We start from the raw sequence: 21,553 nt of genomic DNA, 5'->3' as shown, positions 1-21,553 counted from the left end.
TAGCTCAGACCCCTTAATTATCAAACTGAGCAGCTCAGACCCCTCAAAGACCAGCTCTGAGCAATAAATTCCTCTTGGGATAGGAAGAAAACTCTCAAACCACAGGAAACCACTTGAGGGGAAGATCTGTTCTGTGGCTCCTTGAACTGAACATGTTGGAATGGACAACTGAGGAGCAAAACAGGATTTATGTGATCCTCATCCTCCTGACAAGTGAAAGAAAAGCAATGTTAAGGCTTAGCATTGTCATTTCTTCTATTTGCAGTGCAGCAGGATGTAAAAAATGGCAGGAAAACACTCAGGGAGTGTTGAACTTGTCCTCTTCCTGCCATCCCACTGTCCCAGGGGCTGGGGCAGAGTCTGCTCCTGGTTTGCAGCAGTGCCCCACACAGCTCCATCTGACGCTTTTCTTACAAAAAAAAAAAAGGTTTTTAATTTTCTGTACAGCAAATAGTTGATAAATTCTTTATCTTTAAAACAAATCTGGAAGAGTTTGACATTCCAGTAACCAGTCCCAGAATCTCTTTTGCCCAAGATACCGAAGCAGCTGCTGGAGAATTCAGTTGCACTACTGGAAATTAAACCTAAAATGCCAAAGAAAAAACTGGAAACAGAAGGAGCAGGAACTGAATCCAGGGCTGGGTCAGTGCTTCAGTCTGATTCTCCAGGAATAAGTAGTCAGGATCCTTTCTTTTTTCTTCACTATGCAAGTGTAAGTTCCTTCATTAATTGCATTTGCAATGATGCTCATGTGGTCTTCATTTAGGGCTAAATAACCTGGATAGGAATATTCCAGAAGTTCCTTATCTTTATACCAGCTGTCAGAAGAAAAAGAGTGGAAATTAAACTCAATATTAGTTATTTCTACTAACAAATTTTGCTGAATAAGTGTAGAGCACAGACTTTACCAAAACACAGTTGAGTTGTACTCTTTATTTCAGGTGGATAATCAAGGTATAATCATGAGGAATTTTTGAGTTTGAATCTCTGAAAGTTGATGGGAATTTGGGTCCTCAAGTCTAAACCAACTCATGGATTTAAGCCAACCTAAATTTTAGATAAATCCAGAACCTGTTCAGTACTTCACTAACTTCACTAACAACCAACTAACTAAAACCTGAAAGGGTAAATTTAAATTTATGGGTTTTTTTCAGAATATAAAGAATATAAATATTAATATTTAAAAATAAAAGTATAAAATATAAAATTATTTTAAAATAGAATTATAAATATATAAATATCATATAGAAAATAAAACTAGAAAATTTTAATAAATATTTTGCAGAATATAAAGAATGTAAATATTCAAGCCAGGGAGTTCAACTTGAGAGTAGGAATTAGCTTTGTGCTTTATATAAAATTGGATTTTATCCTTTTTGAGCTCCAGATTATAAACTCCATTCTTCTTTAGCCTGTTTTTGTCGTTGTTCCTCATGGATTTTGGCATGTGAAGTTTCCCAAGGCCTGGATAAGGACAGAGCACTTACTAGACTTTGCCTTTTTTGTGGATGATCTTCTGCCCACAGCGGAAGGTGACGTTCCTGCCCTCAGAAACCGTCTTGGTTTTGGTCCTTGGTGGGGGCAGAGTGGGGGGCACTGTTGGAAATGGGAATTCTGTCCAGGCAGAGAAGGAAATGGCAGCAGTTAAGGAGCTTTAGCTACCCCAAAACCCTTTCACATTTAAAGAGCCTTAAAAGTATTCATTTAGAAGTGTTTCCTCTTCCTGAGCAGTTCTTGGACAGACAAATAACATGATTGATGTGCAAAGATAAAAATTTTGTGGTGTGATAAAATTCAACATGTCCCTTTTGCAGCTATGGAAGAAGATGTGAACAGTCCAGTGTGTGAAAAGCCATGGAATGTCGGGGTTTGTAATTATCTAATTGCATCTTTCATTAACATGACCCAAAAAAACAACCCTCTGTGCTGCAGAAAGAGGCACTGGTTCAGGATCTCCTAAGGACAGCATTTTTTATCTGAACTCAATTCCACAGCTGCAGCAACTTGTCCTGCCTTAGTTCCTTACTGGATCCATAAGCTGAGGCTGGAGAAGGTGATTAATATCCTGTGTTTAATCACCTTTCTATCCTGTTCTGGGGAGCAGCTCCAGTCCAGCTGTGCTGGAGATGTTTTTGTCTTGTTTCTGCCCCATCCCTGTCTCAGCTAAACCAGAGAGGAGCAGGACAGTTTAATGTCCCACTCCATAAATGTGGAATTATTCCTTGTTCCAGGCCTGGATCTGGACTCAGAGATAGAAAACACCAACTCTGTTGTGCTGCTTGGAGCTGGATCAGTTGTGTCATTGATCCCTGGTGTGAAATGAGGATCCTGCCTATCCCAGCCTCACTTTTGCCTCCTCCCTCTGCAGCCCCCAGCCCAAATTCCAGCAAAGCCCCTGGATACCGTAGCAGAAGTCACAGGTGGACGGGCAGTGCTTCTTCATCAGCTTCCTGCGCTTCTCACAGAAACCTTTTTTGGCCCACGATGGGCACATAAATAACCTGTCCTTACAGCCTGCAACAGGAGGAGGTGAGTTAGAGGGCTGGGGGAGACAACAACCAAATTGAGGTGAAATGTCGAAGGAACAACGTGCAGCTGGGATGGGGAATGCTGTAAAGCAGGAGCAGGAGGTGGGTGGGACGCCACGATGGCAGCTGCCACTGGAGACTGAGCCCCTGTCTCACCGTAGAGCCTGTGGATTCCCCACACCTCATCCTGGGAAATGCTCTTCTTGCCCGTCAGGGTGGCGTTGATGTGCATGAGGGCGTTGGGGTTCAGCGAGTGCATGAGGCCCAGGGCGTGTCCGATCTCGTGGGCTGCCACATGGACCAGATCTGTCAGCCACACCCCTGGGGAGAAGGAAACCAGCTGGAATGGTGCTGTGCACTGCTGGACAGCTCTGCTTTGTCACACAGCTCTTCCTAGTGGAGCACCAGAGGAAGGATTCTGATGACTCAGGTTTAGCTTTTCTATATTCCAGATTCTGAGCTGCTTTAGTGTGTGGCTCTGAGCTTCCCATGAGGGGATGCTGAGCTCTCTGCACAGAGCAGAGACAAAACAATTCCTGCCCAGCTGGGCACCAAGGACAAATGATCCAAATCTCAGCCCAGGAGCACAAACAACGTGGGCTGGAGAGAGAAAAACAAGCAGGATGGGACTGCCTGGGCTAAAGTTGGAATGGGACAATGAACTCCAAGGTGCCAATGGAGCAGAACTGATCATTTCATGACCAATCATCCATTTTTTGTGACCATTTTGGTTCATCTTGGGTGCAGCCCTGGCCAGGCCCAAGGTCTGGATCCTTCTAATTTGGGGCTCCTTTTAATAAATCCCTGCCTTATTGTTTAACTCTGTCTAGTCTCTGTTCTAGGGCAGCTTCCACAAGGCATCAATTTCAGCACTAGAACAGGCAACACTGCCCCAGGTTCATCTTCTCTGCAGCTGCTTGGGCCCAAATCCAGCCAATTATTTCCACATGCTTCTAATTCCCAGCAGCAGGACCCAGAGCAGCGCCAAGCTCCAGGAGAGCTGCTCTGGACCAGCAGTGCTTGACTCAGTGCAACACTGACCCTCCTCATCCTCCTGCTCACTTTGCTCCCGCAGCTCTGAGCTGAAGAAATGGGGTTGGGAAGATTCCAGTCTGAAAGAGGCTCTTGTTCGACCTCCACAGCTTGGAGTCAAACTCAAGCCTCTTGGCAGCATGCAGCTCATGGATTTTATCTGAAGGATGTGTCTAACTATTCAATAATTTCACTAATTCCAGTAATTCCAGCAAGAAGTGGCCCTGCCACCACACAGTTCTGGCTCAGGGCAGAGGAACAACGACTTCCAAGCCCACAATAGAACCCCAACTGTTTCTATTGTCACTTTCCCAGATCTGGCAAATCCCAGGCTAAAATCTAAATCCCAAGCATTCCACGTGTTCCCTCTGTTATTAACCTTTCTTCCAGCTGAACCTGGTGTTGCCCAGGATCCAATACTCGTGGTCATCAAAGTGGATTTCTCCATGGGGCGGGAAGAAGGCATGGGCCAGTTCCCCCGTGGTGCCATCGAAGCAGTGGTGGGTCAGAGACTCCAGGCAATCCGTGTGGTTGATGGAGTAGAAACCTGTGGAAAAAGCAGCAGCTTGAGGGTTATCCAGCAGGATCAGCCTGCCCAGGAAAGCCCTGAGTCACTGGGAAGGTCTCTGGTGGGATCCCAGGTGTTTTCCAGCTTCCAGGGCCAAAAAAAGGAAAGATAAATGCAGAGCAATTGCCAGCACTGATGGCACGCTCAGCCATGCTGACCCTGCATGTAGAGCTGCTCCCACAGGACACCAATTAATTTGTTTTCCAGCAGGGAATGCTGAGCTCCTCTTGCAACACCAGGTGGAAATTATCTTTTTGAGAGAGAAGCTGGACAGAACTGATAACCCCTGGATTGTTCCAAAAATTGCTATTTTGAACATAAATAAGCAGATGCCTTGGAGTCAGAGCTGCAGCAGGATCACAGTGAATCCTGAATCCCTGGAAGGGCACCTGGAGCTCCCACCGGTGACAGGACAGACCCCTGGGAGCCTCATCATGAGGGGAACGTGGTGTAAAGTGAGGGTGAATCTGCTGGCTGGCCACTGGCACCAGGAGTCTGTGCTTCACACTCAGAAATCCCAGGAAGAATTAACATCTGGACTTGTGCAGAAAACACCTCAGCACTGAACTGTTCTGGGCCCAGGAAATTCAGGAACAGCCGTGGAGGGAAAGGATGGAGCAGTGACTGCTCCAAAGGGATCAGCAAAAGGGAGATTGAACCCCCAATGACCAGAATCCCTCACCTGCTCCATATTGTGAGCCTGGCTGTGTCACTCCACCTTCCAACATTCACTTTCTCCAGCTGTGAAGTAAGAATCTGTGGATTCTTATTCTCCTGTGGCTTTCCCCACCTGTGGATTCTTACTCTTATTCTCCTGTGGCTTTCCCCACCTGTGGATTCTTACTCTTATTCTCCTGGGGTTTTCCCTACCTGTGAATTCTCATTCTTCTGGGGCTTTCCCCACCTCTGGGATCCCATCCCAGCAGAGAATTTGACAGTTCATTCTTGGTAAATGCCTGAAGCTTCCCAGCTTCACAGGGAGTGTTAATTGTGACATTTAACATTTCCTTGAGCAGAAAAAAAGCAGTTTTTCTTTGCCTGGTAAAAGGCAAAGGACACCCCAGACCTTATCCAAGAGGCCCCCGTGAGTCTGCACAGTACAGGAGGGCTCTCCTGCCTCCCAGATCCTGCATTCCACGCCGGAATTGCTGGAATTCCCACAGCCCACAGCTCCCTGGGCGGTGCAGGATCCCACGGGGGGCACTCACCGATTTTGAGGTCGCTGGGGAGGTGCCGCGGGACCTCCCTGAAGCTGAACGGGGACACCTCGCTCCACATGCGGAACGCGGCCGCCAGCCCCCGGCGCGTGTCCCTGGCGCTCAGGAGGTTCCTGGGGAAGGACAGGATCCTGCAGGGACACACGGGACACCCTCAGGAAATGTCCTGCTGAGCCATCAGCTTTTTGCTTTTCTATTTTTCACATTCTGAGCTGCTTTAGTGTGAGGCTCTGAGCTTCCCATGAGGGGATGCTGAGCTCTCTGCACAGAGCAGAGACAAAACAATTCCTGCTCCAGCTGGGCACCAAGGACAAATGATCCAAATCTCAGCCCAGGAGCACAAACACCGTGGGCTGGAGAGAGAAAAACAAGCAGGATGGGACTGCCTGGGCTAAAGCTGGAATGGGACAATGAACTCCAAGGTGCCAATGGAGCAGAACTGATCATTTTGTGACCAATCATCCATTTTTTGGGACCATTTTGGTTCATCTTGGGTGCAGCCCTGGCTGGGCTCTTGTGCTGCCCAAGTGTGGGAAATGGATTTGCAGAGAATTTTAAAAGTTTGATAAAAGGTCTACATAGTTTGTATTTGTATGTAAATTTTGAGATAAGAAATGTTGATTTAGAAATGTTACAGAATAAGATAGATATTGTTAAGAGAGAGATGGAATTAGAAATATGTTTTAAAAGATGGTTTTCTAAATAAGATTAGGTATTTTAGAGAAATAGAATTATGAAAGATATATTGTAGTAAGATCTGACAGCCAAGGTGGATCCACTGAGGAGATCCTTCTACTAAATCCCTACTTTAACTCTGGTTTCTGTTCTAGGTCAGCCTTCTCAAGGCATCAGTTCCTCAAACACCTGCAGGCTCTCAGGGGTCTTCAATCCATTTCTCTGGTGTTTCAAGCACTCACTGCAAGAAGTTTGAGTCAGGGGTAGCTTGAGCTGGATGTTAACAATATTTAACAACCCCCAGAGGGGTCAGTTCCCTCCTGATACTCTTTACAGTCACAGTTACAGCTTTGGTTCCTCCTCTCCAGCACAGGTTCTCCTGGAAAAATGATTTTATCCTGATCTATCCCAGTCTGCTGTGCAATGTTGCTAGAAGAAGGAAGATCTGCATTCCAGCAGCAGGGAATTCTTGTTCCTGACCCTTGTGCTCCAAAGGATGTGGAATACTCTCACACAGAACTTTTCAAAAAAGAGTTCCAAGCAATAGGAAAGGTTTGATAGGAAAACAAGTCCTTTCCTTGGAAAAAAAATTACAGGGGAAAAAAATCTACGGGTAAAGAGGTTATTTCCTTTGGAAAAAAATCCTAATCACTTAGGATAGAGACTCTAAAGAGGTTTTTGCTTAGGCCCCAGGGCAAACTGTGGGGAAACTCCTGGTGTGGGCTGGCAGAAGCCCTGTTTGGGCCATGGAAATGCACAGATGGCTCCCAGGAACTTACCTCGTCCCACAGGAAGATCTGCACTCAGGGAATTGCCTCAAGTGGAGCGACTGGGACAAGCTGGGCATATTCTCTATCCCCTCAGGATGTTTTTTAGCTATGCTGATTATGTCCTCCCCTGGTCCCAGCACATCCTAAAGGGAGCAGAAGGTTTTGTATCAAGCCAAGCTGTTCATGAGGGCAAACCTGGGCGCTGAAGGCTCTCGGGAGGCTGAGCCTGTTTGGGGTGAGCAGCAAGGGAAGGAGCAGAGCCTTCCCTCAGCACAGGATTCTCAGCTTTTTATTGCAGATTTCTCAGCGGCCTTTTCCCAAAGACAAAGGGAGAGAGATTGCTAAAATCCCTCACTATGCAGCACAACATCAGCAAACTCAGTTTTGCTGAAGGGAGAGCCAAGGGAGAGCTCAGCTTTGAAAAATTCTTGCGTTATTTTTTAATGGATGGCTTCAAAAATTTGGTAATCATCCCATTGCCTTCTGGAACAATATTCAAAAGTTTAGGGCTTGACTCAAGTGCTCAACTATCCCCACTAAGAGGGGATTATTCTGCCTCACCAAGAGCCCTGAAATCACAGAAATCCTGAGATCACCTTTCAACAGTGAAAATCAGAAAGGGTAAATTTAAATTTACCATTGGTCACCCTGTGATTTCCCTCAGTGCTGACTGAGGTTCATACAGAACTCTTAAAAAACCCACCAGGATAAACAGAATTAAACCTCAATCAGAGTTAATTGTTGTGGGGAGCCCTGTCTGTGCCCTGAATAGTTTCACTCCAGCGAGAGGCGCAGCATTTCTCAAAACATTCCCGTTTTGGAGTGGCTTTAGTACTCCAAAGGGCCTGATCCAAAGGCAGCAGGAGAATCCAGGCCCCAGGGACACTTTTGGGGCTGGGCCCAGCCTTACTTGTAGGTGAGGTTGAAGTGGTCCCACTTGAGGCGGCCCGGGGTGATGGTGTAGCGCCGGCTGCGCGCCGCGGGGCCGGGCAGAGCCGAGCCTGGCGCTCCTTCCTGAAAAACAAAACACCAGCTGGAAGCACAGGGAGACACTCCAGGGCAGCTCAGCTGAGGCCCTAAGATTTTAGCCTTTATATTTAGCCTTTATATTCATTTAGCCTATATATCTCCAGTGCTGTACTGCATTAGTGCATAACTCTGAAGTCCATAACGAAATGTTAATCACTGTATTCACTTTTTGTCAGATAAAACAATTCCTCTAGGCCTGAGATCCAAAGACACCCCACAGCCTCAGGCCCCAAAAAGTACAAATAAAATAAAATTGTGGGGGGAGAACCAGGGTAAATGACTTCATCACCCGAAGTTGTAATTGGAGGATTAACCCTGAGATGTAAATGGACCAGACTTTTAATTGTGTGGAAAACTTGTGGCCATCACCCACGCTGGGCTGGAAACCCAGAGGTTTCTGAAAAGCCTCAAAGGTTTTTCACTGCCCAAGGTGCACCTATTGAAGGCCTTTAATAAATTCCCACGTTATTCTCTTAAAGCCTCTGTTCTAGGGAGGCATCAGAGTGCAAACAAAAACCTGCATGGAGCAGGACACCTGGGGCTGGGGAGCACCTCTGCCTCTGCCTGAGGGGTGTCCAAGAGATGAGACCAGCCCTGAATCATCCCAAAACACCCCAAACCAGCCCCTCTGCTTCTTGGAGAGCAGCAATGAGCCCTCAGGAGGCTCCTGGCCACAGCAAGTGCTGCAGCTCTGCCTGGAAAGTTCTCATTTCCTCCTCTCTTCGCCGTCCCTCCCCAGATGTCAGTCTGGAGAAATGACTAAAACAGGCAACTCTTTGTGCAGGGAGCTCTGAAATGTCCTGGAAAGCCTGGAATGCCTTTAAAGCATGGAACAGCAAAAGACACGGAATTCTGTGGGACACCTCTGGCTCCAGCTGGAAAAGCCTTTGAGAACCTGGAGGGAAATGAATGGGACCCAGCGTGGGTTTTGGGGAAATTTTCCAGCCCTGTCTCCCCTTTTTTGGGGCTAAGACACTGAAAATTGGGCAGCAAGGCAGTGGCCAAGAGCCAGGGCCTGGTATGGAAGAGCCTTGCCCGGCCTCTCAGCACATTCCAGAGGCAGCAGGAGCTGTCTGCAGTTTCCTGGTGGAAGAAAGGATGCCCCAAGAGCCAAAGCCCACATCCCTGGTGCCACCAGAGCAGCCAAGAGCCCGAGGTGACAGCTCCAGCTCCTGCCTGAAGGAGCACAAACCCCTTTCCATGGCTGCAAACTCTAATATTCATTATTATAATATGTAATAATTAATTCTATATAGTATATATTATATTATATATTACTGATTGTATTTAATGAATATAGTTAAATTCCAGCACAGGGGGAAGCCTGAGCTCTCCCAGCCCCCTGGGCACCAGCACAGGACGATTCCAGCCAGGAGGAGCCTGCTGGCTTCTCCTCCTGCAAGGAAAACTCCAGCTCAGCCCAGCTCAGCCCAGCCCAGCCCAGCTTGAACACAGCTTGCTGCACTTTCAGATCTTCAACTATTTAGATATTTTTTATCTATATTTATTACTTATTATCTATATTTATATTTTTATCTTTTTATCTATAGCTCCATTGTTCTGAGTTACTTATAGATTTATTTATAGCTATTTATCTATTTAGATTAGTGATTCAGAGATTTATCTATTTAGATATTTAGCTAGTCAAATCTGTTTGTCTATGGATCCATTGAGATCTATTTGTCTATTTAGAGTACATACTTAGACTTTATCGAGTTAGATATTTATACTTTTATCTAGTTAGATATTTATCTATTTAGACCTATTCAGATCTATTTGTCCATAGATCTATTGAGATCTATTTATCTATTTAGATTAGACATTAAGACATTTATATTTAGATACTTATCTAAACAGATAAATATAGATAACAGATACTTTGATCTATCTGTCTACAGATCTACTGAGATCTATTTAGATATTTAGACATTTATCTATTTAGATATTTATCTATAGACCTATTTTGATCTATTTGTATCTGTTTAGGTCTGTTTAGATCTACTTGTTTATAGATCTGCTTATCTATTTAGATCTGTTTATCTATAGACCTATTAGATATATTTATCCATTTAGATTAGATATTGATCTATTTAGATATTTAGAAATTCAGATTCCAGCCTCTAAGCAGAGCACACCTGCCCCTCAGTTTCACACCCCACTCCCCTCCCAGGACCAGATCCCTTCTCCTCACCTGAATTTCCTGAACTCCAGCTGGATATTCCACAACTGCCAGCAAAGCCAGCACAGGGAACAGACACAAAACCCCCACCGTGGTCCTCCAGGAACTGCTCTTCTTCTGCTCCAGGGACAGGCAGCTTTTCCTTCTGCCTGCAGAAAGTTGTTCAGCCCGATCCATGTCGTTCTTGAGGGGTTTTTGGAGGATTTTTTGGGACAGGCACTCAAGACATTCCCTGCACAGAACGCATTTGTGATCCTTGAGCTCACATTTGGAGCGTTTGTGAGCAGCCCTGCAGCTGCTGCCAGAGCTGTGCACAACCAGGGGAGTTTCAAAAAGCTCTAAGGAAAAAAAAAATTTAAAAAAAAAAAGAAAAAGAAAAAAAAAAGTAGACTTTACATTAAGCCTCTTTCCAATGTGCCAAAGATTCTCTCAGGCTCTGCCAAGTGGGATCGTGTTACTGCAGCTGAAATTTGGGCTGGCCCAGGAACAGCAGCAAAGTGAAACAAGCTGGGGTGGACATGAACTCTTCTCTTTAACTGTGTGAGCAACAAATCTGCAGTTGTCAGCTTCATATAATGAAAAATAAAACCCAAAAAAAAGCCGAGGGAGAGGGCAGCAAAAGGAATCCATGAGGGCAGCATCACCCCCTTGGAATGTGTCACTGGGGATGCTCCACGTCATTTGTCACAGGCTGTGCTCAGGGTGAAAAATGAGATGCTGGGAGAGCAGGCTGGGCTCTCTGCTTGGGAAACTGCTCGGGGAGTTGACAAACAATATTACAAAATAAAACAGCAGCCCCTCTTCCAGCAAACCTGCCTGGGGAGCTGCGAGTTCCCGCTGTGCTCGGGTTGTGGAATATCTCCTGCCACGCTGGGTCTGGGTCCCAAAATCTGCCTTGGAGGGGTTTGGCTTTGAGGCATCTCTGACATGAATCCATTCAGGACTTTCTGGAAAAGCTCACTGAGAAATTCTCAGGTTTTCAGAGCCAGCTGCACTTTTCTGTCTCGTCCTGAGGTGGGGTGAACTCAGCCCCAGTTCTGCCCTCTCAGAGGAATTCTGCAGGCTCCCACTTCCACCAGCAAATGCCAGGGGAGGGGGAAGGTCACAGAGGAATTCCTTGGGGGTATCTGAGGCATTTGAAAGGTTTCAGAAAAGCCTTGTAATTTTAATAATGAAAAATGCTTTAATTGGAATTTTTTCCACCCTAGTTCATAATCAAGCCTGCAATGTTTTATTAGTTTCATATATTTTCAGCCTCAAGCTGGCCTGAATTTTTTAAACAACTCAGGATAAATAAGGCCAGTGAATCTGGGTGTACAATTTCATGAACATTTTCCTGTTCAATTCTCAGAAAGAAGAAAAAAAAAAAATATCACAAGAAAAACCACCACGAAGTGCAGCAGTGGTTCAGACCCCAGGAAAAGGACAGGATAAGGAGTACCAGGCAAGGAAAGAATGGAGAGAATTACAGAGGGAAGCTGGGAGCAGGAGGAAGAGCAGGAACCCAGGGTCCAGAGCTCTCCTCCTGTGGAATTGCTGCTTGCTGCAGCTTTCTAGGGATGCTTCCTCCTTCCCCAGCAGCACTGCTGGCAGAAGCAACGTGCCTGTGCATGGCTCTGAACAAATCCTGCACTTGGAGCTCCTGGGAGACACAAATCCAGCCCTGTTTGTGGTCTGAGCTGCAATCACAGCACCAAGGGAGAAACTCAACTGATCTTTGCCCCCTCCAGTGCCCGAATTCTCCAAGTTTCTTTTAGAACCTGCAGAGAACAGAAAAAAGGCTGATGGAGAGGGGAGTCTTGAAGGAAAAACCTGCCTTGAAATGGGGCTCCAGACCTCCAGCCAAGAGCTCTTCTCCAGTGAGGCAGCACTGGCTTGAAAGGAAAATATTGTTATCAAACCCAGAGCTGGAAGAACATTGAGTTTCAGTCACGGAACAGCTTTCAGTGCCTCTCCCAGAGCCAGCAGGACTCAGCAGTGCTGCAGGGAGGTTTTACTTCATGCACTGCACACCCTCCTCTGCTCCTGCAGTTTAATCCCGACCTGGGGCAGGGCTTTGTCCTGCACCCCGGGCAGCTCAGACCCAGCACTGGGCAGGTGAGATTTGCCCAAGGTCCACGTGGAATCTGGCAGGACCTGAAACCCTCCAAGCACCACTCAGTGCCTTATTTTTGTGGCACTCACTCATTTTTGTGAAGGGGGGCAGAAGAACCCCAGTTTTAAGCAGATTGATTGGGGACTCACACAAGCACAGCCTGAAGGGAGCAAGAATTTCCTTCACAATGTACAAGTTTTTGTGAAATACATCTCAGCACAGCTAAAGTGCAATTTTAGGACCTCACTGAATACTTCTCCATGCAGCCACTAAGGGTTAGCACAGCCAAGAGAACCCTTTTCCATGAGTCACAGGAGGATTCGGAATGGGAAGAGACTGTGCTGCACACAATCTGTTTTATCTTGTGCTGGCTGGATGGGAACTTTGGGCTGCAGACTTGATTCAAAACCTCTGGGACATTTTAGGATGCTGCTCCCCTGTCAGGTTATCCCTGGGAGGATCGGAAGGGTTTCTTGGAAAGCACTTTGCTTTCTCTCCCGACACGCACCGTGCCCATCCAGACAGAAATTCAGCACATCCAGCCCCACAAACCCCTGGCTGCAGAGAGCTTGCAGAACACTTAAAGTTCAAGGCAAATATTTGCTGAGAAACCAGCTGAGCACTGAGGCCAAGACAAACCTCGGTTTTTAGGGCAATGAGAGTCAGCTGAGGAGAGGACTCAGGACTCCCAGCTGCAGCTGCTGGAGCTCAGGGAGCCTCAGGAATTCCTTGCTGTGATGAAATCCCTGCTCCTCCAGGGCCACCAGGGCACAAAATCCTCGGTGGGTGACACTGCTGGAGATGCTCCCCACACTCAGCTGCTGCTTGAGAGGTTCTGGAGCACAGAGATTGGGTTGGACTCCAGGCAGGATCCGTCATCCCGACTCTGTTGGGCAGCAGGAACATTCCTGGCGCTGGTTTGTGGAACTCCTGACACTGAGGGAATCCACAAGGGCAGAGGGGAGAGGGGAGCAGGGCAGGCACAGAACCGACCCTGCTTTGTCTTCCTTGGATTCTCCTTTCTAGGGAGCTTTGCAGGGATGTCCCAAGCACATCCCCAGCTCTGGGGAGCTCCAAGCAGTGCCAGCAGGGGAGGAATGGTGCACAAAACCCACCGAGGGCAAGGAGAGGCTGTGGAGAACATAAAGCAGGGGATGATGTGCACAGCAGGATGCACTCCCCTCCTTCCACCAGCTCAGCTTTGCTCTTTTCCCTCTGTTGCTGAAATGTCTGGTTTAAAGCAGGGCTGTGCATAACACACAACACATGGCTCCCTTCCCCAGGGCAGCCTTCAGCTCAAAAATACATTTTTTTTTCACCTCTATGGATTCTTTTTTGCATTTCTCTCCTTTTCTTTGTTCTTTAAATGTTATTTTCAACACAATTTCCAGTAGCTCTGCCCCATTTCTCAGGACACTGGCACTGCTTCATCCCAGTCCCCAAAATAACACAAAAACCATCTGTGACAACAAATATTACAGCAAAACCTGTGCTGAGAGATGCTACACGGAGAGGAACCATCAGTGCTGGGAGTGGGGATGTCTGACTGCCCCAAAGGAACCTCACCTCTCATGAAATCTCTATTTATCCAGGGATAAGAGCCAATTATTCACCATTGGAACAAAACACCCCCATCAGTTTCCCCTGTGGTGATTTGGGAATTCTGCACGGAGCTGGGGAAAGGAGAAGGACCCAAAATCTGATGGCTGAAGGCAGCAGGATCAGGATTTGGTCTGCAGGGAGCAGCTCCTGGGCCCACAGGACCAGGAAACCCTCCCCAAGGCCTTCCTTTAAAAAGCACTGCACAGATTTCACTGCTCAGCTCCCAACTTGGGGGGAGAAGAAACCAAAACCAACAACCCAACATCCCTGCGTGGTTCCTGTGGGAATGGCTCTGAAAAATGGTGTTTTTTCTGTGGGTCACGGGCTAAAAAAAGGGATTTGTGTGCTGGAAGAGGAGCAGTGCTCCCCAGGGAGGGGCAGAACAGGAATGTTTGGGGCCTGAAGGGAATTCTCCCACTGCAGCCCCTCGTGATCAGCATCTGCTGATGTTCCTAGAAAAATCCACGCTCTGCTGAATGACAAATGAGCTGGAAACAGCTGCAGCTGGCACAGAAAAAGGAGTATTTTGCTTAAGTGCCAGCTTGAGCTGCTGCTCACAGAAGTGCTGCACTGGCCTGACCCAGCTCAGCACTGCAGTCCTGACCTGAGAGCAGAAATCTGGGCATGAAATGAGGGAAAAAGGTTTCCCAAAACACAGATAACAAAGTGAATCCACAGTGAACTAAGAACTGCTCCCCTGGGTGGGGATATTTTGGTCACTGCTCTCTGGTGGGATGCATTAAAAACTTATTTTAAATATTATAATTAATATACTATAATATTAATATTATTTTAATTAATTTAATTAAATAATGTATTAATTTAATAAATAATTTAATATAATTTATTTAATAAAATTATAATTAATTTACTAGAATTATAATTAATTTAATACACTTTAAAGATTATAATTAATTTAATATTAATAACCCATTTGTGGGTGGACCAATCCTCTTGAAATCCTGAGGGCAGCACAGATTAGTGGGAACATAAAGGAGAGATGAAGCCTCTCTTCATTCAGCACTCAAAGAAACCACTTGTAAAAAATTAAGCAGATGCTCCATGTTGTTTTTTCCTGAATAAAAGGACACCTTTGGAATAAGAGATGAGAATTACATGACAAATATTGAACATTTTGTCACCTCTGTCTCCTCTCTTCTGGTGCCAGCACAAATACGACACATGGGGAAATATCCTTTCTGTGGAGAGGCTTGTGAATAAATTATTAAAATTATTTAAAAAAAAAAAGCTTAGCATTGGGCTGGGGTAATAAACAGTCTGCAAAATTATTCAGCAAAAAGTGGTTAATAAAAGCAGCTTTTACAGGATAAAGCTGGCTCAGATTTGTACTTTGAGCACTTTGTTTTGCTGTCCCAGCAAAGATTTTGGGGAAATTTCTGGATTATTCCGAAGGGATTCCCACCAGCATGGGTTTCTAGGAAATAATGAGAATCTGCACCTCTGATTTTTACACCAAAGCTGATTCTGAAATTCAGCTTTAGGTTATTTGGGTGTTAAGTAGGAGCCAAACAAATAATTTAGGGGTTAAATCTGATCCACTTTCACAGATTTAAAAAAAACCTATTGAAACTGTAACAAACTCAAGTGAATATTTGGATAAATATTATCTCTAGAAGTCAAGAATTGGTGAAATAACTTTCTGAATACACCACAGGGTTATAAATAAGAAATATTCCCATACCCAACACCCGTTCTACACAGCTCAACATTTCTTTAAAAGATTTGTCACCTCTTAGCTAACGAACAAAAGGAGTAGAGGAACACTGGAATTTTTGTTTTGTTTTGTTTGTTTAAATATTGCTTCCAATAGGTAACAAACAGGAGGTTTGGGCATCACCAGACCCCAAACAAACAGCCACACTTCCACCAAAATTTACTTTACAGGATGACTGAGTGGGTAATAATTCTTCACTCAGCTGGAAAGCAATACAGCTATTGTTTGTACATTCATTTTTAATGCTCAGGAAAATATATATTTTTATTTTATTAAGTTTTGCTGCAAAACAAAAAAACAAAAATGAAATCCCTTTTTTTTTTTTTTTTTTTTAACTCCTCCTCCCCCTGGTATCTTAATTATTTACTATTTATTTTCTTTACACTTTGATTGGAGTATTTAACACCTGCCTTTGGCATTATGGATAGAACGCTCAGAAGTCTCTGAACACATGGCTCTGCCAAAAAAAAAAAAAATATGGAAGAAGAAGAAGAAGAAGAAGAAGAAGAGTGTCACTTAGAGGTCAGAAATATTTGTTGTAACAGATTTTCTCCAGTCAGTGTTCACTACTTTTTCTCTAAGGCACACGCTCTGTCTGTAGGACTCCTGACTCCAGCTCTGCTGCTGTGCTGAGCCCCAGGGGCAGGGGGGACATCCCCTCCTGGGCTGGGCCTGGGAGAGCTGATCCAGGGAGCTCCTGGGGAGCTGGGAGCACTCCTGGATGGCCCTGGGACACCCCAGGGTGTGCTCAGCTCTGGGACACCCCAGGATCTGTCCAGCTGTGGGACACCCCAGGATCTGCTCAGTGCTGGGACACCCCAGGGTCTGCTCAGCTCTGGGACACCCCAGGATCTGCTCAGCTCAGCTCTGGGACACCCCAGGATCTGCTCAACTCTGGGACACCCCAGGATCTGCTCAGTGCTGGGACACCCCAGGATCTGTCCAGCTCTGGGATACCCCAGGATCTGCTCAGCTCTGGGACACCCCAGCATCTGTCCAGCTCTGGGACACCCCAGGATCTGTCCAGCTCTGGGACACCCCAGGATCTGCTCAGCTCTGGGACACCCCAGGATCTGCTCAGTGCTGGGACACCCCAGGATCTGCTCAGCTCTGGGACACCCCAGGATCAGCTCAGTGCTGGGACACCCCAGGATCTGCTAAACTCTGGGACACCCCAGGATCTGTCCAGTGCTGGGACACCCCAGGATCTCTTCAGCTCAGCTCTGGGACACCCCAGGATCTGCTCAGTGCTGGGACACCCCAGGATCTGCTCAGCTCTGGGACACCCCAGGATCTGCTCAGTGCTGGGACACCCCAGGATCTGCTCAGCTCTGGGACACCCCAGGATCTATCCAGCTCAGCTCTGGAAGCGTGGTCAGTCCGGTGGTGGCGGTGGATGAGCAGCACAGATGAGGGAGGGGCTGTCCCTTCCCTGGGCACCCCAGAGGGGACTCCTCTTCCTCCTCCTCCTCCTCCTCCTCCCCTGGCCCGTCCCTGGGGCGCTTCCCTGCCCTCAGACGAAGATGTGGATCCTCTCGCGGATGGCCTGGCGGCAGATGGGGCACACGGTCAGCGCCGTGCTGCAGTCTGGGCACGAGCCGTGCCCGCACTGGAACACCAGCTTGATCTGGTCGTCGATGCAGATGGGGCAGGTGATCCTCTCCTCCATCTGCCGGTAGCGGCTCTGCAGCTCCTCCATCAGCTTCCTCTGCTCCGTGCCCTCCGAGCTGGGGCTGCACTGCACCTCCGTGCTGTCTGCGGGCAGAGCTCGGCGTTAACCAACCGTGCAAAACCGCCCGCCGCTTGCGTTTTCACATTATAATAAAATGGTTATAAAAACAGTAATACAATTAGAGTAATAAAGTTTAGAGTTAGGACAATTGCAAGACAATAAAAAGCAAAGAATTATGGACGTCAGGATGCTCTCAGACGCTAAGTCATGAAAAGCATGTCTTGTGAACAAAGGAATCACCCTTAAAACAATACACTGTTGCATATTCATACATCCTTCATGGTTGTGCATACATTCTATTCTAAACAAGAACTCTGTCTATTGTAAGTCAACTGTTTCCTTTAATCCCCAAGGTGACTTCGAGTCTGAGCAAGGCCTGAAGAAATTCGTTTCTTCTGATAAGAAAACCATAAATTCCTTTTCTTTGGAAGATTTAGGTGTTCCTCAAAGCGAGTATCTCATTCCTAAAAAAAAAAAAAACCTTCCCCCACATCCATAGTCTCTATTTTAACAGTATGCTGGAACCTGAAACTATATTTAACACACTACTTAAGAGAATTAATACTGCATCACTTTCTAACATTACACATATAATATTCATTGTAATATTAGTGAAAAGCCAATCATAAAATAGGCATTTTTCACATCAACTAATTAACCAATTAACCCCCCCTTCTGCCCCTCCCAGCAGCATCCCACTCACACTGCACTCAGCCTCAGCCAGGGATCAAATAAAAATCCTTCGGGTGATGCTTTTTTTCTTTGACTTGCTCAGTGGTTTGTGTGTGTTTGGGATGGTTTGGTGGTTTGGGTTTTCTTTAAATCCTGCCTGAGATTCCCACCTTGGTGCTCTGAAATATGCTGCTCACGTCAAGTGCAAATATTCAAAGTTGGTTGTGATATTCTGCCCCACTAATCCAGGAATCCTGACAGGGCACTGTGTTCTCTCAGCCTCCTGCTCACATTTGGAACTCCAATTTCTGCCTAAGAAATGTCTAAGAATTGAGTGTGTGTCTTTCAGGACATACATGGTCAAACAAGAACCACCTGAACACTTGTGTTGAGCTTTACAAAAATTAAACAGTTTTCATTTATATAAATGAAGAGTTTTACATAAATAAGAGTCATTTGGTTGACTATGTGAAATGAAAGAATCCCAAATCCTGCATAACTGGAGTTTGGGTAAATATTCTCAATGCAGCTCTCACTGCTCATCTTCTGCTCCTGAGTCATCGATTTACACTTCACTACAGATGTCCCATTCCTAATTCTGGAATTAGCAGCACATCAGTGGTGCAAGAAGTGATTTCAAATCCAGTCCTTGGGGACAAGGAGTTTGTCAAAGGCAAGCACTGAAGACATCACTGCCAGGGAAATCCTGCTGGTATTTCAGAGACCTTGATGTTCCTCCTCCACTGGAAATTTGCCTGCAAATGTCTTCTTTGGAATTCCCATCGTTATTTTGCTGCCAGTCTGCAGCAGAGACAAGTGCTCCTGTCCACTGTCATGTCAAAAGTAGTATTTTAGCATGATGGAGTTGCAAAGAGGAGTTCTGACTCTGCCAGCTGCGCATGTCCAATGCCGTGGGACTGATTCCTGCTTTTTTCCCAGGCATCCAGTCACAAGGCTGGAGCCTGACTCCAAAAAAAAAAGCCCACAGTGCTCAGTCACGAGCAGCAGGACATGCAATTAAATCCTCACGTGCCCTGAGACTGATCCCAGCCCTCACAACCACTCTGGAAAAGGTTTCAGTGGCAACTTGCATCAATGCCATGGCAAAAACAAACCCTGCTGCCACCACAGCTCATCCTGACACTGGGAAGTGTGGACAGGAGACAAATCTGGGCAGAAAACCTTTACTGAAATACTCCAGCTCTGAGATTTCTGCATGGCTGGGTCATGCCAGCCCTGCACAGACACTGATTTCTCAGCCAGGGGAGAAGCAAGGTTTGCACAAGGTGAAATTTCCCTTCCTCATGGATTTTCACTGTTAAACCACCCCATGTGAAACCTGACTGCTTTCAATACAAAAAATAAGCCAGGCCCAGGTAAAGCTCCCTTAAATGTCCTGTCCTGTCTATGCAGCTTGAGCTTGGCTTAGGACATCTGAGCAGATCTATTAAAATCTACTTTTTTTTCCCTCTCTAAAGGTGGATAATGCAACAGGCACACACACACACACAAAGCCAAAATAAATGAACTCTCTTATTTCACTGAAAATCACTGGTGCCTGTGCAGGCCCCTCCCCACAGCCCTGACCAGGAGGACAGCCACGACATACCTTGTTTCAGCTTTTTGGTTATTGTCACTTGACATTTGATGCACTTCTTCATCCTCCTGGAGCATTCTGCCACAAGGAGAGATGACAATTAAACCCACAACAGACTGAAGAAGATCAGATTTGAACAACCTGAGGCCTCCCTGGGTGATGAAGGGATTGCTCCTGCACGGAATGAGGTTGCTCCCTGCTTTCTGAGCTGTGCCTACTCTTTTATTTCATTTTTCCCAGGTCAGCAGCAAACACAGCACCTTCAAATCCTCCCTGCAGCTCTGGGGGAAGAGGACGAAGCTCTGGCACAGAGCTCTGAGCAAACTCCCTGTGCTCACTCACTCTGTGCCTTGTGAGATGAACTTGCTGGCAAGTCTGAGCAGGCTGCCCTTAAATCAGCTGAAATCCTGAAGGATGAAGAGTTAGGAAAGGCAGAGGAGAGGGAAATCCTCCTCAGGAGGTTTCTGGGGGACAAAGCACTGACAGCCACAACTGGCTTTCCCTCTGAATTACCCAGGCACCTCCAAGCCCAACAGAGCTGCTGCAGTCCCAAGCAGCAGGTGGGCAGAACATTCTGTGTTTTCCAGAGATAACTTTGGCTGCAAGACATGCTGAAATCATGCTGGGGTTGCTTCAGGACACAAACAGCACAAAAGCTCTGTGTCTGAGCAGGGCTGGATTTCTGACAGGGCAAAGAGGGAGGCTGGGAAAAAAAACACGAAAAAAACCCAAAAAAACCAGTGTGGACTCACCTTCACACACAATACTGTGCTGGCATGGGAAGAAATGGATGAGCAAGGCCAGCTCAGAGCAGACCAGGCACTCTGTGGGCACTGCCACGCTGGAGACACTGAGGTTGGTCATGGTGTTGGGCGTGGTGTGCACACGGCGAAGGCTGCAGGTGATGGTTGAGCTGTCAGATGAAACCTGCTGATCCCTGCAAGCAGGAAATGTGAGAAATGGGAGCCACACGCTCCTTCAGCACTGGGTAATGTCAGATTAAGCCTTTTCCTGACCCAGAGATGGGGTAACTGAGAGGTGTTTCAAAAACATCTTTCATTGTTCTATTTCTCAAAGGTATTTAATTTTTTTTTTTTGTGATTTATCCTTTAAAACTTGTTTCTAATTCGATTTTTCTTATCTCAAAATTTACATACAGATATTTACATACATACAATGTGAACTCTCTGTTAAGTTTTAAGAATTTTCTACAAATCCATTTCCCACAGGTAACACTGAGTTACCCCTGGGTTACCCCACAGGCTCAGGTGGATAAACCTGGGAACCTTCCCTGCCCTGCTGGGATAAGCTCAACTGGGATCCTGACTAGTTCTGCTCAGAAAAGAAAGGAAAAGAACAGGGATCTCTAATTTATATCCATTTACACAAGTTGAAACTGCTATTTTGGAGGTAACAGGAAGGTAACAGCACAGTCATATGCAGAAAGCAGATAATAATAACAACGAGACAATAAGAAGAAGAAGAATGAGAAATGTCAACCTGACAGAAATAATTTTTTTAAGCAAAAAACCTCAGTCCAGCACATATTTCACTGAGACAATTCCTGTGGAAGGTTTTTTTCACCTGTTATTTGCAGTGGGCAATGAGCAGTGCTGGGGGATTTCTCTGCCTCTGTGCCCTCAGATCAAACAGAACTCTGCTTCCATGTTTGCAAAGCCCAAATCAAACAAACCTCAGAACCCCAGATAAAGCCAGCTTTGACTTGCCATACTCTCCTTTGGGCATTTCCTCAGCTATTTCTCTTATCAGCTTCAAAACAAGCCTTTATCCAGCCCTGGAATAAATCCTGGGGGTTTTGGTGGGGAAACTCTGGGGCTGGGGGAAACTCTGCTTTGTGAGGGTTTCCTGAGGCTTACCTGAATTTCTGGGAGAAGTCTTTGACAATCTGGACGATTCTTCCATCTGTGATGAGGTCCAAAGGAGACTTTCCCCGATGATTTGCATAATTAATATCTGCTCCTTCTTGTGCTAAGTAGCAGGCAATGGCAGTCCCAACGTTCAGCTCCACATTTCCCAGGAAGCCAGAAGCCTGCAGCTAAAAGAAATTGAGAAAAACACTCTGTCAACAGAAGAAGCTTCTGATCCTCTGCTGACTTGCATC

The 21,553-nt window shown here is 46.2% G+C and overlaps 2 protein-coding genes across 4 annotated transcripts in view; both read right to left on the bottom strand.

Moving 5' to 3' along the window:
• Window positions 1–451: 451 nt before the first annotated feature.
• MMP23B (matrix metallopeptidase 23B) lies at window positions 452–10,655 on the bottom strand. Its single transcript, XM_030289209.4, has 8 exons — window positions 10,011–10,655; window positions 7,701–7,804; window positions 5,337–5,476; window positions 3,940–4,107; window positions 2,685–2,849; window positions 2,404–2,514; window positions 1,488–1,614; window positions 452–818 (listed from the first exon to the last, which is right to left on the bottom strand). The coding sequence occupies exons 1-8, from the start codon at window positions 10,173–10,175 to the stop codon at window positions 644–646; spliced, it is 1,155 nt and encodes a 384-aa protein (XP_030145069.3). The 5' UTR covers window positions 10,176–10,655; the 3' UTR covers window positions 452–643.
• Window positions 10,656–15,485: 4,830 nt separating this feature from the next.
• MIB2 (MIB E3 ubiquitin protein ligase 2) overlaps window positions 15,486–21,553 on the bottom strand; it is a 44,594-nt gene continuing 38,526 nt past the window's right edge. For 2 of the 3 annotated variants that reach the window (XM_030289134.4, XM_030289135.4), the window contains 4 exons: window positions 21,309–21,487; window positions 20,184–20,368; window positions 19,444–19,509; window positions 15,486–17,185 (listed from right to left, as the gene is read on the bottom strand). In XM_030289134.4, the coding sequence (XP_030144994.4) occupies window positions 16,944–17,185; window positions 19,444–19,509; window positions 20,184–20,368; window positions 21,309–21,487 (672 nt within the window). In that variant the 3' untranslated portion in view covers window positions 15,486–16,943. The remainder of the gene's footprint in view (window positions 17,186–19,443; window positions 19,510–20,183; window positions 20,369–21,308; window positions 21,488–21,553) is intronic. The other variant, XM_072917348.1, reaches the window with a different exon arrangement.

Source organism: Taeniopygia guttata, chromosome 21, assembly GCF_048771995.1.
Source record: "Taeniopygia guttata chromosome 21, bTaeGut7.mat, whole genome shotgun sequence".
Classification (NCBI taxonomy): domain Eukaryota; kingdom Metazoa; phylum Chordata; class Aves; order Passeriformes; family Estrildidae; genus Taeniopygia; species Taeniopygia guttata.
Note: the sequence above shows the minus strand (reverse complement) of the source record. Positions and strands in the feature narration are given on the sequence as shown.